General features: G+C 41.1%; 1 protein-coding gene across 5 annotated transcripts in view; it reads right to left on the reverse strand.

Annotated features, from left to right (window-relative positions):
• The window catches only part of NFIA (nuclear factor I A), a 562,687-nt gene that overhangs the window by 113,933 nt on the left and 432,323 nt on the right, over positions 1 to 16,431 (reverse strand). For all 5 annotated transcript variants that reach the window (XM_032427631.1, XM_032427635.1, XM_032427651.1 and 2 more), the window contains exon 4: positions 11,073 to 11,147. In XM_032427631.1, coding sequence (XP_032283522.1) covers positions 11,073 to 11,147 — 75 coding nt within the window. The remainder of the gene's footprint in view (positions 1 to 11,072; positions 11,148 to 16,431) is intronic.

A 16,431-nucleotide genomic window follows, 5' to 3' on the forward strand; every position in this document is an offset into this window, starting at 1 on the left:
AGGTTGTGGTTATTGAACTTCTGCCATCCACCAGAGACAATCTGCTTGGGCTTGTGTTGTTGGAAAGAGAGGGTGATGGAAAAAAAAAATTCCTTCCAAAATTTCAAGCGACTCTGCCTGGGAGATGACAGTGCACTGAGTTTACAACTTGTTCAACAGGAATCAGCAGGGAGCATTAACTGAATGACTAGTGTGGCCAACCTACTGCTAATGGCACATATTCTCTGAGAGGCTACATCCAGTGGAATTCAGCAAATATTCACGGAGCACTTTTCATGTGCCAGGTGCTGCTCCAGATGCTCGAGATCCATCAGTGGACAAGATATATAAGGCCCCCTGCCCTCATGGGGCTTCCACTTCAGAGATTAACAATCATACCTGTCCCTTCCTCGAATTTCCACGGCAACTAAGGAATATGGCCACATGGCCAATAGGTAACCTTCAAAAAAGATGCCTGGGACTTACTATACTACTTCACTTTCAATTTATAAAATAACTATGAAAAAATAACAGAGGTATATTTGTCTCCAGATTATGTAATCTAATGCACTCACTGAGACTTTGGGAACTTGTACTTTCAGGCTTGGGGAGAAAAAAAAAAAAATCCAACAACAAGCACACAGTTCTAGGGGCCCAGCACAATTTAGTGTTGCTTTGCATTCTGGTGGCAAAGATCTCATAAGAAAGTCCATGTCACTGGCACAAAAGGAGTGAACATGGGAAAATACTTGGTCTTCTTTCTATCAAAGGCACAGTTGTAAAACGCACAATGCTACGAAAACTCAAGCAAATCTGGAATCATCGTTAAAGGGAATTAACTTGGAAAGTAATTTATGGCAAGAAAATTCAACTCCTTTGTTATCTTCCTTTTACTGTAATATGCTTCCTGAACACTGCCTATGAGAGAGGGCTTTTAGGAAGAAAAAAAATAAGTATAGCAAAATTAACTCATTTTATCAATTTGTGCTGTTGGCCAGAGTTTCCTGACTGTGGCTACGAGGGGCTGTAAAACTGATGAATTTGCATGGAAAAAGAAACCAGTGTAAGTAATTTGTGTAAGAGGTAACACGGACATACACTGCTATAATTCAGACACCCTGCAGATAGCAGCCTGCTGCAGTGTGAGCAGTTATGGGTTAGAAAAATGACCACACTGCAGTCAGTCTGACTTGAATGGAAATCAATCATAAAGGTACTTTCTCTGCAGCTTCTACACCACAGTCTTCAGCAACTCCTTTGCCAAGCAGATTTCTGGTCTGTAAACCGCGCGCTGATCTCCTTTCTCTACCCTTCCTTTCTAAAAGGTCTGACCCAGTGCAGGCTAGGGGTATGGTTTTCCAAAATGGAACATAAAAGAAAGGCGCTGGACCAAGACGAGGATTTCCCTCTATGTGGAAATGAACTTCCCTGCTATTATGAGATTTAAGCAATGCTTTTTATGAAATGTAGTATTAGGTGCCAAAAGCCAGCACAATGTTTTAACCCCATCAACGGCATCTGCTAATGCAGACAAAGCACCGTTTTCACACATCCACATTTGTGGACACAAGTTAAGAAATATGTGAGTTTGTGGTGCCAGAAAGGGTAGGAGGAGGTGAACACAGAAATTGTTATTTCTGAAAAAATGTTTTCTTTTTATTAAAATAAGAACAGTTCACTGATACCCTCTTCCTCCCCACTCTGACTCCTGAAGATGGTTTACCTTTGATAATAATTGTGAATTCAGTTTGTGAAGTAAGTATATTCGGGCATTTTATTGACACGAAGAGAGCTCAGTCTTGGATCTCAAGAAACTTAGATCTCTACTCTATAAAGGAAGGAACAGTTTCTACTGATCTCTGTATTCTCAGCACACAGTATGAGATGTTTCGTATATTACACATGCAACAAATGTTTACTGAATTGAGTTAAAATTACATGAGCTTGTTAATGAAAAACAGCTAAGAACTGCTATTTATTGATCATTTATTATGTGTCAGGCTGATGTGCTATGTGTTTTACCCAAATTATCTCATTTCATCCTTGCAGTATCCCCACAGAACCTGTATTTGTCTATTCTCCTTTACAAATGGGAAACTGAGCTGTAAGGTTAAGTAACATGTTCAAGATCACACGGGTAAGTGACAGAGCAAGGATTTGAACCTGAGTATCTCCAGATACCAGCCCAAAGAAACAGAGGTGAAACTCACATTTCCTTTCCTTCATCATCAATTTCTACAGGGACGGAGTCAACAAGATTTATAGAGAAAAATAACTGTCACCTATCCGTGACGTGGGAAAACGTCTATCTGTCGTCTTCCTTCTTCCTTGTGTTTTCAGGTCTTTGGAGCTGGAGTGTCAGCCTGTACTTCCCTGGACGGAGGGCCTGATACGTGGTCGAGCAGAGCCATCCGCGGTGGGGCGGGCAAAGCTGACTGATCTCCTGCATTAGTGGCTTCTGCCTTGGGGACTGAGATTGATTTTCTGCATTTTAGAGTATCATCTCATCTTAGCTTTCGGTTGAGGTCAAATGTGGTACCCGTTTAGTACCTGATACAGCCTCAGCCATGGGATTAAGTCTTCCCTGACAGGGGGATGGAGTTGATGGCCTGAGACGTCTTTTTACCACAGTGATCTATAAACCAGGAAGGGCTTCTAAGCAGAAGCCCCTTCACCAAGAGTGTACTGGGACTATCTGACCATTAGCTCTTAGGAGACCAAACGGTATCAGCAAAGTCGCATCCCAACAACCTACAAATCCAGCTGTCTGGATTTGTCCTAATAAGTCTCAGTATTTTCACTAAGAACTGTTTATTTTTTTTTCCTTCTCCATTCACTGAAAGATCCTGGGTGTTAATATATACTCATATCAATCACATACTGCATTGACTCAGTTCCTGTATTGCACTTAACGTGTGGCTTTGCTGAGTGTGGACTATACTGATCTCATCCTGGAAGTGCCTACTGTGTCACCAATAGCAGTCTTCCTAATCAGCAAGAGTTAGCTAGGGTGATATATAGCAGCCAAAATCTCAATAGTATTTGTGGTCTTATTGTGGGAGTAATACTGAATTTCTGTCAGGCTTCTGGAAATCCCAAAAATACCCTTTAGTTTTCTAATGTTATCCATTGGATAGGAATATCTGCTCTTAAAAAAATTGAGGTTTATGAGTACATAAATAAAAGTTTACTAAAAATCACATTGCTGGTAATGACCTCTAGCATGCCCCTGCTACTCACAGGGAATTTTTATGTCCGTAATAAAAAAGAAAGCAAAATTTAAATGCTATAAAACTAAGTACTACTTTAAAGAACTCTGATAAAAATAATCAAGGTGTGGCTAGCCACTTAAAAAGTTGTTAATATGTCAGTGTTAGATTGAGAATTTTTAAAACATCTTGCTATCCATTAGATACCCTGGAAGAGAAATTTCCAGAATAACGCAGACATATAGGCTTTGGCTGAAAAGTTGAGGAGTCAGAATTTTCTGGTTTCTTAAAGCAGATGAATTAGGTCTAGTATTGGCATGCTCTTATTCCATCAGAATTATTAACTTTGAAGGGGTCACGAGAATGGTCCTTCTAATAAATTGACTTTTAGAACTCGAATCTCAAATCAGTCCTTCTTAATTTATACATGCACACAGAGTACATACAGACACATACACACATATTCTTAATAAATTTGCTGATAGTGTGGCCACCTCAAGGATCAGCTCTGAACACAGAGTAAAAGACGAGGGACAGAGGCTTTGTTCAATGAGGAGCATGGTGGTTACCATTGTTGAGCATTTACTATATGCTAGACACGCACCATTCTCTCACTTAATCCTCAAAACACTCCTGACAGCTGTTACTATTTCCAGCATTCTGATGCAGGCCCAGCACACAGTTGGTATTTAATAAATATTTGTTGATCGAACAAATGGATTGTTACCTATGAGAAGAACATAGCTGGGAGGGGTTCAGTATTACCCAAAATCGTACGTTGGAAAGTGGCAGAGCCGGATCCCCAATTCTATATCCTGGACTATGATACCATCTTAAATATGGATTTTATAGAATGTATTACCCTTAGGAAACATAACCCACGAATTAGCTAGAAAAGATTAGAAATAGGTGAATATATGAATAGAGACCATAATAACAAATTAGTATGGACATCAAGGTGTTATGTGTTTTGCTTCTCTTTGAGTCCAATCTTTAAAATAAGAATGCTTATGGCCCGGTCAATTTAGCAAGAGCTTCAGCTAAGAACAGAAAACAAAAGCCCTCCTCCCCGCCCCACCCCACCCGACCCCAGAAGCTGCCATGAGAACTCTCTCTACCAACCCTCACCAGGAAGGTTGTAGAAAATGAGTGTAATAGAAAAAACGGGACTTTCAAGCATCGAGTTGACCAATGGATCTGCTGATGTCGTAAGCCTCTTGTCACCAGAGTTTTCATTTCAGTTGCCATGCTGGTCATAAAGCCACTGCCAGGACCCATGCTGAACACAGGGCACACTGTACGTTGCAATTTGTAAGTAAGGATGGGGACACCTCTCACTTTGGGGCGAGGAGAACAGAATGGGGAAAATCACACGTGGCCGCCCATACTGTGAGCTGGGATTCAGAAGAAAGAGTAGTTTGGTGAAAATTTCTATTACCACCAGCCCATTCCATTTGCCACTGGCTTTCCCATCCAAATCGTCACCCCAAATATGTCAAGAAAAAAAACTGTGCAACAAAACATCCTTCTGAACTAATTCAATTTCAGGGTTTATTTTGAAAATTTATTGAATTATAGCAGAGGAGACCCACTCAATTAAGCCAGCCAGACTGATATTTTTCTTCCTAAGAGTATGGCAATATTTATTATTTTATCTCTCTATGAGGGGCTGATTAAAACTAGGAAACATTTGCGATATCATGATATATTCAGAATAAGGTGGCTTAGGCAGGCAAAATGGAACAAAATTATAGGGCCAATCAGTACTTTCTAGTCCATAACTTAACAGATTTTCTTTAAAAACTGCAATTTAAAGATAGGCATTATGATTTTTTTGAAGGGCCTCCCACTCTTTTGTCTGCGGCACACCATACCCTCAATCTGGAAGAGGTGCCATTGACTTCTACAGACAGAAAATGTGTGATGTTCATTTTAAAATTACTAGTAGAGCCTGCTATTGACCATCTAATTATGCCGAGTTCCATTTATAAACATAGCTAACCACTAAGTTTATGGAGACTTTTTGTGCTGCTTTAATAGGATATTGATCGAGAGCATAGTTTGAGTGGACTGCCATTGAATTGTGTAATGGCAAACAAAAGGCAAGGTCACGGCCACTGTTCATGCGAGGGCTGCAGTCTATTTTTTATTATAATCTTTTTGTTTCTTCCTTTAATGCTCAAGCCCAAATGGCTTCTTTCGAAAGAAGGGCCTGCCTAAGAATATTAATTTTACCATTAATTTCCACGCAATGACCACAACTCTCATGTTACTTCGCAGAGGAGCAGGAACAGGCCACTTGCTCAGAAAGGAAAGTTTCAGATCTCCTCTCTTTTAACCAAGATCTAAAATTCCTGCAACTATTTTCAATGGCACCCCAACGGACTGGACGTCGGGCAGCCCTCATCCTATACCTAAACTTCCTCGTGAGTCTGTCTTTGTGAGAACATTTTGTAATTTCCAAGTTTGGGCTTGTTCCTATCAAAGAGCTTCATTTTCTTGTTGTACCTTGGAGCCGAGGTAAGTCTGTTGTCCTTGCTCCAGCGTGTCAGGTTAGAATACCGCCAGTTGTTCCTATTACATTAGCTGGCCAGAGAACCCAAGCGCACGGATACGGGCACTCAGAGTTGCACAAAGGGCCTCGAGACTTCAAAAAGAAGTTGAAAAATGAACTGCAATTTGGATCCTAATGATGATTCCGGTGTGAAAATATAGAAAGAGTGCACATGTCTAAGGCAGAAAACAGCCACTAGGGTGCCACCTCATGCCAGGCTGAGGCAGACGCCTGGCTCCACTCACCCCCCCCCCCCCCCCAATGACAAACAACTCGGGAATCCTGTAACCACCCAGCAGCCCGGCTTTGTGGCAGAGCCAGGACAGTTCAGCTGCTGGATTTACTAGATTCTGCAGCAGGGCAACGGGAACCAAAAATTCAGTCTGGGTAACTGAGAGTGGTTTTTACACCCAAAGACGCTAAGGCTGGCCACAGTGTACTGGGAACCCTGGCTTTTCAAAATTCCAGGGCCATGAAGTCATCCCTAGCCACGAAGTTTACTTAACCCTTGCAGCCCGCTCGGGTGTACAAACCACTGCTAGAAAATTAGAACCCGCCAGGCCAGAGTCACAATGGCCCGTGTGTGTATTTGCGGTTTTCCTCTTTCCCAGTGAAGTATTTAAGGTTTCAGAGTCACCCCACCAACTTCAAGTAAAACAGTCAGCACTTTAGAAGGAAATGGGCAGAAGTAGTGGATTTTTCGGGAGGATTTTTCTGGGTTCATCCCAGGAAGGATATTTGGCAGCCTCAGAGCACACACTTTGAGGAAAACACCGGTGCAAAATAAACAGGAGTGGGTACTGACGGAGACGACCATCGAAGCGGGGTCACTTAGCAGCCGGTCGAGGGGGCTCTCTCTTTGCGGCGGCTTCATGGGAAAGAGACCCATCTGAAAATGCTTCTTGGAGGCTTTGTTTGAAAATGCAGCATCATGTAAGAACCCTTCCAACAGATGGTTCCTGTCTTTTTCCTCACAGTATCATGCTAACACAACTTTAGTGATTCTGAACCACATTGTTAGCACTTGGAAACCCCCTCCCCGGGAGCAGAGAAGACCTCTCTTTCCCTCTGGCACTGTGTCTAGTGGTCTGTATTCCCCCTTCCCGACCCTCTCCTGGAACAAAGTAATAAATAAAGACAACGACTTTCAGATGGCCCCGTCACAGGGTAGGAAAGGTAGGAGGAGCGCCAACAGACCTCTACTCTTAGGCTGCAGGACTTTGTTTGTGGCGAAGAGAGACAGACCTCTCTCTCCTTTCTTGCCTTTCGTGGACTCTAGATAATGCAAAAAATGAAAAGGTAGGTAGGCAGGAGGCAAGGGTGAGAGGGAAATTAGTGAGACTGCAGCAGGAGCCCCTGATTCTAACAGCTCCATGCATCTGATCAGTATAATTTAATGACGAGCAACCTTGCCGCCTGACCCTCACCTCTGAACGTGTGAAGCTAAGCCAGCAGCTTTCTCTGGAGTTTCTCTGCCATTGCCACCCTGGAGTAACACGATTATAAACAACAAACTTAGCACATAGTGATTTCAGTGAATCCTCATGAGGAAATGCTGAAATCGCACCTCCCTCCTCTATTAAATTTAAAAAGAGGAAAGCAAAAAACAGAAACTAACTGGAAACCCGAGGAAAGTAAATATTTATATTAGCAAATTTTCAAATTGCATGCTCAAGATTCAGGAAGAGGGAAAATGTTCAAACTACGGCCACCATTAGTTTGACATTTCCAGGCCATACATGTGGTCATAAGTGTGACTGGGGGAACTGGGTGGGGCTGAGATAAATAAGAGGGGGTTAAGAAGAAATGTGCAACAGGGTGGAAGAAATTCAAAGACACCGAGGCCATTAAAAACATCCAGATAAAGGCCTAACTCTTCATAGAATGAGTAATAATTCGGGGGAGTAGGCAGATGACTGGCTGCAGTGCAGGTGATTTTTCAGGAAGTGAGACTGTTCTGTAAGGCACTGCAATAATGGATACATTTGTCAACACACAGAACCTACAAAGCAAAGGATGAACCCTAATGTAAACTTCTTGTAACAAATGTACCACATTAACAAAAGAGGTTAATAAATAGAGGAAACTGTATTGGGGGGGCGTAACAGTAAAATCCTGTACTTTTTGTTAGCCTAAAACTGAGAACCTAAAATTGCTTTAAAAAAAATAAAGCCTATTCATTAAAAAAATCATAACTGAAGACAAATCCAGGGGGAAAACATTTAATTAAGTATTTTAGTTGTTTTGGTTTATATGAAAATAGCTTTAACCTTTTTTTAATGCACAGATTAATAATCTAAAAGTTTATCAACTCTAATAAGAAATGATTTTTAATTAAAGCACATAATCTTTGGATTCTGTTTAGCTCTGTAATGCAGTTATAGGAGAGGTCATGACAAAAATGTCTGCAGTCAGCTAGCTGAGCACAGCAAAGTAAAAAGAGCAAGTTTCTTAACCTCTTTGAGCATCACAGTCTCCTTCATCTATAAAAAGGGACAATAACAGCAACCGTGGAAGGACTGAATGAGATTATGTTTACAAAGTGCCTAGCACAGTGCCTGATACATAGTATATGCTTGATAAATGCTAGCTACTGTCATTTTTCATATTAGTATTGTGCTCCTAACAGAGCTAACATTATGCATTTAATCAACTTATGTGCCAGTTAGCTTATTTCTACTTCAAGGTTGCAGAATGCACCCCCCAGCCCCACTCATTTGTAAAAAGTGTCCACTGCACCTCTAACATGGACATAGAGCTCTTCCAACTCGGGGAAGGGGGCAGGGCTGCAAGAAATGGTTAAGGATTTTGACTCCTCCTGCGGCTTGAGTGTTCAGTCTTTTGGAAAGGTGTGTGGATGAGGAGACCTGAGCTGGGGGCTGGATCCTTACCCCAGCAGCCGAGGTTCTCTTGTGACATGTACCCCGACAAACCTGGATTAAAGATCTGCAAGAGGGAGGGGGGCTCTGGCCAGCAGTTTGGCTTGAAGCCATGATTTAGCTGACACAGCCCAGTCCCACTCTTGCCAAACAGTTTTAGTCAGCACGAGGCCATGTGTGAGTGAGTCCTACAGCGATTACACAGCAGTGTGCAGAATCGAAAAGCATTCAAGAGCCGAAGGACGCTCACGATGCCAGACATCAGCAACATAACCCCCGAAATGGGGACAGGAAACAAAACCAGGTCCCTCTGCAAATTCAATCTGTGGTCTGCCCATACCCTCTGGCAGTCTTGAAGGCAGGTTTAGAATTCGCTTGGCAACCATGCTATGTAGACTGAATGGAGGTCTAATCTAGCTTGGAACTGATAGGCCTTGGGATATAAGATCTTAAAGGGACATACGGAAAGTGGAAGAGGGACATGATTCTGGGGATGGTCCTGAGCAGCATGGGCCTTCTCTACAACACCCAGGCCTTGGGACACCGACGGTAATAAAGACAAAATATAAGCATTACAGCAGCCAGGGTAGAATAAAACGGTCTGGTGCTCCAATATTAGAGCTAAAAGGATTTTCTTTTCACTCTTGAAGGCTATGTTTAGTAAGGGCTCAATGACGTATTTCCCTGTAATGCCATTATGACATATATATGTGTGTGTGTGTGTGTGTGTATATATATATATATACACATACATATATATATCATCTATATCATATTACTACTATTAAAATGACAAGAAAAATGTGGGATAGCGATCCTTTTTAAAAGTCTTAAAAAGTGAAAAAAAATTTTTTTAATCTATAAATACATTATTTGACCATGGTAAATGACTGGCTAGTTAGCTGTGCGAGGGCAGGCAGCATATATCCTGGGGACAGAACAAGGTCATCTCGTCTCTTCTTCACTGGTTGGTACTTTAAGCACATTTGATAACATGGCAGCAACTTCTCCATTCCAACTCACACCCTCCTGCTCCTCATGCCTCATCCCTTATGGTTCCGCCTCCCTAACACTAGAACACCCCAGCATCAACCGAGGGTCCCGGCTCCCAGAATTCCCACACTCATAGTTACTTCCCCCTACTTGCCCTGTCTCGTCACACATTGTACATTTCTTCAAGTCCCCTTGGGCCCACGTAAGAGGACACTTTCTAGCATTAGACAGACTTAGCTTTAACTATTTACCCACTGTTTGACTTTGGGTAAATGACTTAAATAGACCCACAATTTAGCTCATTTGTAAAAAACTAGAGTAATTACTTATCTGACAAGTTTATTGCAAAGATAATTTATGCAACATACATGAAAACATAGCATAGCGTCTGGCAGATAGTGAATGCTCAACAGTCATTAGATTTTTTTGTCTAGCCCTCAGACTCCAGATCCTCTGCTTCCATCTTATATCCCACTTTCTGGATTCTTAATAGTCTTCCAGCTTTAAGAAATAAGAATAGAATCTGAGCCTGTGAGATTGGGATGGCTTGGCTTGCTTGACCCGACATCTTGTCAGAGATGGACTGGTATACTCAGTCAATCTTGCAATACTGTAATGCAGTGAATGGGGGGTATGAACTTGAAATGAAAATATTTATTTTTACTCCACCTCATTCCACAAAGGATTTGATGCAGCTTGATACCAATGTTAACAATGTAGTCTTTTGAAGTAGGAGGAGAATAAAAAGTAAAATTTTAATATTTTCTACTTATGTTTTCCTCTTGTTGTTGGCACCCACAACACTATACTCATTGTAGGTATGCATTTAAATAAAAAAAAAAAAAAAAGATGTTTTTGAGGGAAGGCAAGAGTAAAAGTGTGTGTGTGTGTGTGTGTGTGTGACAGAGAGAAACAGAGAGACAGAGAGACTGAGGGAGAGGAGGGGAGAATCCTATACCTTCTCCTTGGACTGCCTGGATTATGTCATAGCAAAAATACAATCAATGACCCCTTTGATCAATGCAACAGGGTGGTGACAGGTATTCTTAATTCATTGTTGTTGGTGATTATTGACAAGCCGGTAATGATCATGCCGTACTGTGTCACTCAGGCTGAGGGCATTAGCATTCTTTAAAGGTCACAAACAAATTCTTTTAAAATGCAGAATTTCTTAGAAATCAGGGAAGCCTCAGAAATTTTTTCAACCAGGTTCACACTATAAAGTAGGGAATATGTGAGACAGTCAGGATTTCAGTTCTTTCCCTGTGTCTCACATTAAAATGATATTTAATTTTTTCTGATTTAAATTCTTGGCTGTCAAATAAACTGCGTGGCGAAATTCTTCCAATGGGTAAATGGAAAAGGGATTCTGAAAGCTATTTATGTCTCTTGGAGGCCGAGGCAGACAGCACAAACCCAAGGCAAATCTGTACCAAATCAAAGCAAAATTATACTTACTCTGTGACACTCTTACGAGCTCAGTCACACTAAAAACACCTGATGTGACAAAACTGTCTTGGAAGCCCAAATGTCCTGGGGAAACAAAAACAAAAAAGAAACAGCGTCATAAACAGAAGACATCTGACAACAGAATTCTAAATATTAGTTTCATTGTGATTAAAAAGGGCAATGTCTAATTTCCTACTCTGCTCTATTAGAGTTGACGTGGGTGGGGACAGTCATTTCGTTACATAGCTGGTTTTCTGGTTTGAATCTGGGGGCTATGGAAAGCTCTGACACAACTGGGTGATTTCTGAAATGGTTTAAAAAAAAAAAAAACTCAACAGGAAATCTGAAACAAAAGAAGATTTAAAATAAATGGTTACCTTGGCTGACCTCTGAGACCTTAACAGCTGGGCTGAAAACAGCCTACCTAGGAATCAGCCAGGGCACCTAAATTCCAGAACAGTTTTTCAACATTATTCTCTAAAGAAACATCTGATCAGGATTAGCTATCCATCCATTCAGATCAAACAAGATTTAAAGATGTTCTCTTCATTTTTAGAGGCACCACAGGGTGAAATCTTGAAAAAGCCAAACCAGTAAAGGCAAGCCTCAACCCTCGAAACATGAAAACAAATTCTTTTGAGCACAAATAAAAATTTAGATTTGTTTTGAGAACAAGAGGGTTTTTTTGTGAGTGGGTGGGTTGAGTCTTTTCTCTCTCTTTTTTTTTTTTTTTTGAGAAAAGACAATAAACCAATGGTTCGACACGACAATCTTTGAATTTTGCATCTGCTTTATTTTTGCTGGATATAATTAATTCCTTTAAGATATCTGCTATTACAATCTCTTATCATTTGCTTGTTTATTTTTATGGTACATTCAGGAACATAAAACTTATAAATAGCAAGGAATACATAATTTAGGATATGTTGTTTCCTTCTCTGCTTCTCAAGTTTTCTGATTCTGAGTCTCAGATATATAAAATCTAGTTGAGATGTGTCTTTAGGGTTAGCATAATCACCTCCTTTAAAATCAGGGCCAAAGGAGAAGCTCGCCGAAGGGATTTTTAAAATAACTGTCCTTTGAAATAAGAAACATACTTTTAAGAAATGCAACATAAGAAAACAGGTCAATATGAATATATAACAAACAGCCCGCAAGTGAGATTTATGTTATTGACAAAAAATAGATTTTGCCCACTACCAAGGGGAGGCAAATTTACCTATGGTATAGTTTACCCACCAAGAGATTCATTAAATGTCACGCACACAAACACATGCAACAAATCACTATGTTTGGGAGAATTATAAAGGTACCGACAAATTATTCTTTTTCTGGTTGCATTAGAATTAAGAAAGATTTTTTTGTTGAATTTAAAATATTTTTTCAGTTAATTTTTATATCAAACACAATCTATGATATTTTAGATAAAACAGCTCTAATTTTTAGAACATGCAGTAACTATAAATTGCTTTTTAAAAAAGATTTTATTTATTTGTCAGAGAGAGAGTGAGAGAGCGCACGAACGGGGGTGGGGGGCAGCAGGCGGAGGGAGAAGCAGGCTCCCCACTGAGCAAGGAGCTGGATGCAGAACTCGATCCCAGGACCCTGGGATCATGACCTGAGCCAAAGGCAGACGCTTAACCGACTGAGCCACCCAGGCGCCCCTATAAATTGCTTTTTAAAAGTAAAATGGCAAACTTTCATTTGAAGATGTGCTTAAGAAATTTCACCTCTTGAAACAGCCCCCACCCAGGTCTTTGGTTGACTTTAATTTGGTAAGCGCCTGAGGTGTTGTCTCTTGGATAAAGAGAGCTGAGAAATAAAAATAAGCAAATAAATAAAAATTCTCTAAAGTGGTCTTGGTAAAACGGACTATAACATCTCTTCCTATTGTGATGTTGACATCACATTAATCCCACAGACTATAACAAATGAAATCCAACCACAACATACATGAAGTTTGACTTAAACACATCTAGCGAGAGGAAACGCAGGGTTGAATGGGAAACTCGGGGTTGATGTCCCGCTCTTGTTCATCGCCGTCTGTGGCTCTTGCTTGCGGGCTGATACTTGCTTCAGTTCCAACCTTTGAAATTCCTTACTTTAAGGACAACTTCACAAGAATTTCTGTACAGAGTGAATGTGAACACATGCACTTCACTCGCGCCACCAAAAAAGCAAGCACTGTATCTTGAAAACTAAGTTTAGTGTGGCGCAAGGACTCGGGAGGGGGAAACACCTGCGAGCATTCATCCCAATATCACCTCTGGATTGCCCCTTCTCTTCTCTCCACCTCTTAGATGTGGTTTCTCCCGGGTTTGCGCTCAATAGCACAAATTTCCTAGTTACTTCCTCTGCTTCCACGATATCAGTTACCAGTCTTGACTCTGATATTTATGAAAACTAGAATAATGTTTGTTTCATTCACCACTGTATTTAATGCCTGGGACAAAGCAGTTAGTAAGAGAATACTTGTTGAATGAGTGGATGGATGACTCTACAGGCCAATGACTCTCAAATCTCTGTCTTTTGCCAAGAGCTCTCTCAAAATGTTTATTGGATATTTCTACCCAGATAGCCATGGGTATCCTCAGACCCAACATGTCCAGTGCCAACGTGTCCAATGTTCTTCTCCTCCCCAAGCCTGTTCTGATGCTTTGGAATTCCCTACTTCAGAGAACCATCCACCACCATCTTGTTTTCTATGTTTTGGTGCCATCCCTAACTCCTGCTTCTTACAAAAACCCACATCCAACTAATCCTCACTGATTCCATTTTTTACTATTTCTTAACTCCAAGTTCATCTCCATTCCCCCTCCCCTGCCTTCCCTCCCCAAGTCTGTGGCTCAGGCTCTTCCCAATTCTTACCAGTCTGATGGGGCAGCCTCCTAACTATGTTCTCTATTGTCAGTCCTGGCTTCTCCATAGTCTACTGTCTACTCTACAGCCAGAGCTGTCTCACTAACAAGCAAATCTGAAGGCTCATTCATTTATTCAACAAATATTTATTGAGCACCTACCATGAGCCAGGCATTGTGCTAGGGGTTCAAGATACAGCTCCCACATTCAGGGAATTTACAGTCTAGGATTAGAGATAGCTGAACACATAAATTATTTTAAAAATTATAAACAGTATAAATGAAATGAAATAACTAGGAAACACTTTAGAAAGGGTGGTTAGTGAAGGTCTCTCTTAAGAGCTGACATCTGAGAGATACTAAGGAGAGAACCAGGAGAAGAAGGGGAAAGAGCTCTTTAGGCAGTGGGATTAGCATGTGCAACGGCCCTGGGGTAGGAAAGAATGAGATGCTGGCGAATCTGAGATAAATCCAATGTGTTCAGAACTCACTGCCCTGTCAGAAATCTTCTAAGAGCCCCACAGAGAGCATGGGGAATAGCACAAATTCCATCACATGGCATACAACCTTGACAGCCTCTATTTTCCTCTCTATGCTCATTTTTTTTAAAAAAGATTTTATTTACTTATTTGTCAGAGATAGAGAGAGAGCACAAACAGGGGGAGCGGCAGGCAGAGGGGGAAGCAGGCAGAGGGAGAAGCAGGCTCCCTGATGAGCAAGGAGCCCAAGGCAAGCCTTGATCCCAGGACCCTGAGATCATGACCCGAGCTGAAGGCAGACACCCAACCGACGAGCCACCCAGGTGTTCCCACTCATTTGTTTTAAAAAAAATCTCTTCTCTCTCTCTTCTGGCCCCACCCCATGGGCCTAAGGGAATACTTGCTTTACCATGGTCCTGGTTCACCCCTCTCCCCACACTGTTCCCTCTTCCTGGAAGGTCTCTGTCCTTCCGGCACTTTGCTTGGCCAACCTCCTACTTGTCCTTTAGGACTCAGCTTTGTTGTCATTCTATCAAAAGCCTTTCCTGGTTACCTGCACCACTGGCAAAGACTCCTTTTCTCTTTTCTCAGTACTGACCAGGTGTACGGAGTATACCTCTAATCTAGGACCCAGCACACTGAACTGTAATTTTGTCTTTTTCTCATATTAGACTGTGGGCCCTTTGAGAAAGAACACCTTCTGTGCCTCCAGGTCCTAACACAGTGCCTGGTAGAGTAAGCACTCCAGGGGGCTCTCTGAGGGAACACAACCCAATCTGGGCTTAAGGATGTTCATTTTCCTTTTTATAGAAATGTTGACAGAACTTTATTTTTGTCTCTTTCTCTCTCTCTCATCTCTAGCAATATAGTTTGAACTAAAATGGAGCCAATGTACATCTGAAAACTATTAAAGTGAACAATCCAAATAGTCCCTCCAGACTAAACAGGAGAAGGGCTGAAGAGCCAATCCATTTAGGATGGAGCTTCCAATCAGAAGGTGACATCAGGTTCTCTGATGAGAAATGCCTGCGGGGTTGTCCTATTGTTGTGATTGTGGTTCCTATGTTGGGGGACTGAGTTAAAACAGAATTAAAGGGTAGCATGATTTAGTGGACCTAAGGGGCCAAAAAAAAAAAAAAAAAGAGTCTAGTCCCAAGCTTAAAGTAGGATCTTGTGTGATCCTGAGAAAGTCGCTGCAAAAAATCATGATTGGATCCTCCTTGTCCTCTGGGCAACCTGCTCCCTCGGGCTGATTTTAGTAGAATGCGTGTGATTTAGAGGGTGGACTATATGTGACTGTACAATAATCAGAAAAATTAAAATAAAAAGTAGAATGATTTCACAAGTCCTGATGTGACCATCTCATCTGTAATGTGTCCCTGGGGAAAGGTACATGTAAACACTCCATGTAACTTTAAGGGATTATGAAACTGGTTTTGCTCCTTCACCAATTATTTGGAAACCCACTGGTGAACTCTAGAGGAAGAAAGCAATGAGAAATGAAACTTAAGAAATGATGGAAAAAGTGACATGTCTAATGTAATTACTAAGCAAACTTGAGCAGATTAATATTTCATTCTCGCTAACACAGACCAAATCATAAAAATGACTTTCAGGGAAATAACACTAATCTGGGTGTTCTACTTTATTGCAAGATGAGAGAAAAATGGAAAAGAAAATAAAAAGGTCAATTTCAGTAATTCTGAACTTCGATGTTCACATTAAAAGATCCTCAGTTGGAAAGCTGATTAAACGTCCCTGAAAGGTCCCAAGATTTACATTTTGAATAGAGTCTCTCAGAAATGAGTGCATTCTGAACTACTGTTCAGGAGCAACTGTATTGTAGCTCGAAAGGAGGAGCAGATTTTCTCATTTTCTCATTTTATATAAAATGGCTAAAAAAGTTCATTCATTGAAATCATGTTCAATGAATTCCCAATTAGGGTACAGATTTCAATACCTTGGAGTCCGTCGTACTCACAGTGGGGAGATGAGGCTTTCTAAGAGAGGCAGAAATATAAAAAGCCAAAT

This window comes from Phoca vitulina, unplaced genomic scaffold (assembly GCF_004348235.1).
Source record: "Phoca vitulina isolate PV1807 unplaced genomic scaffold, GSC_HSeal_1.0 scaffold2, whole genome shotgun sequence".
Classification (NCBI taxonomy): Eukaryota; Metazoa; Chordata; class Mammalia; order Carnivora; family Phocidae; genus Phoca; species Phoca vitulina.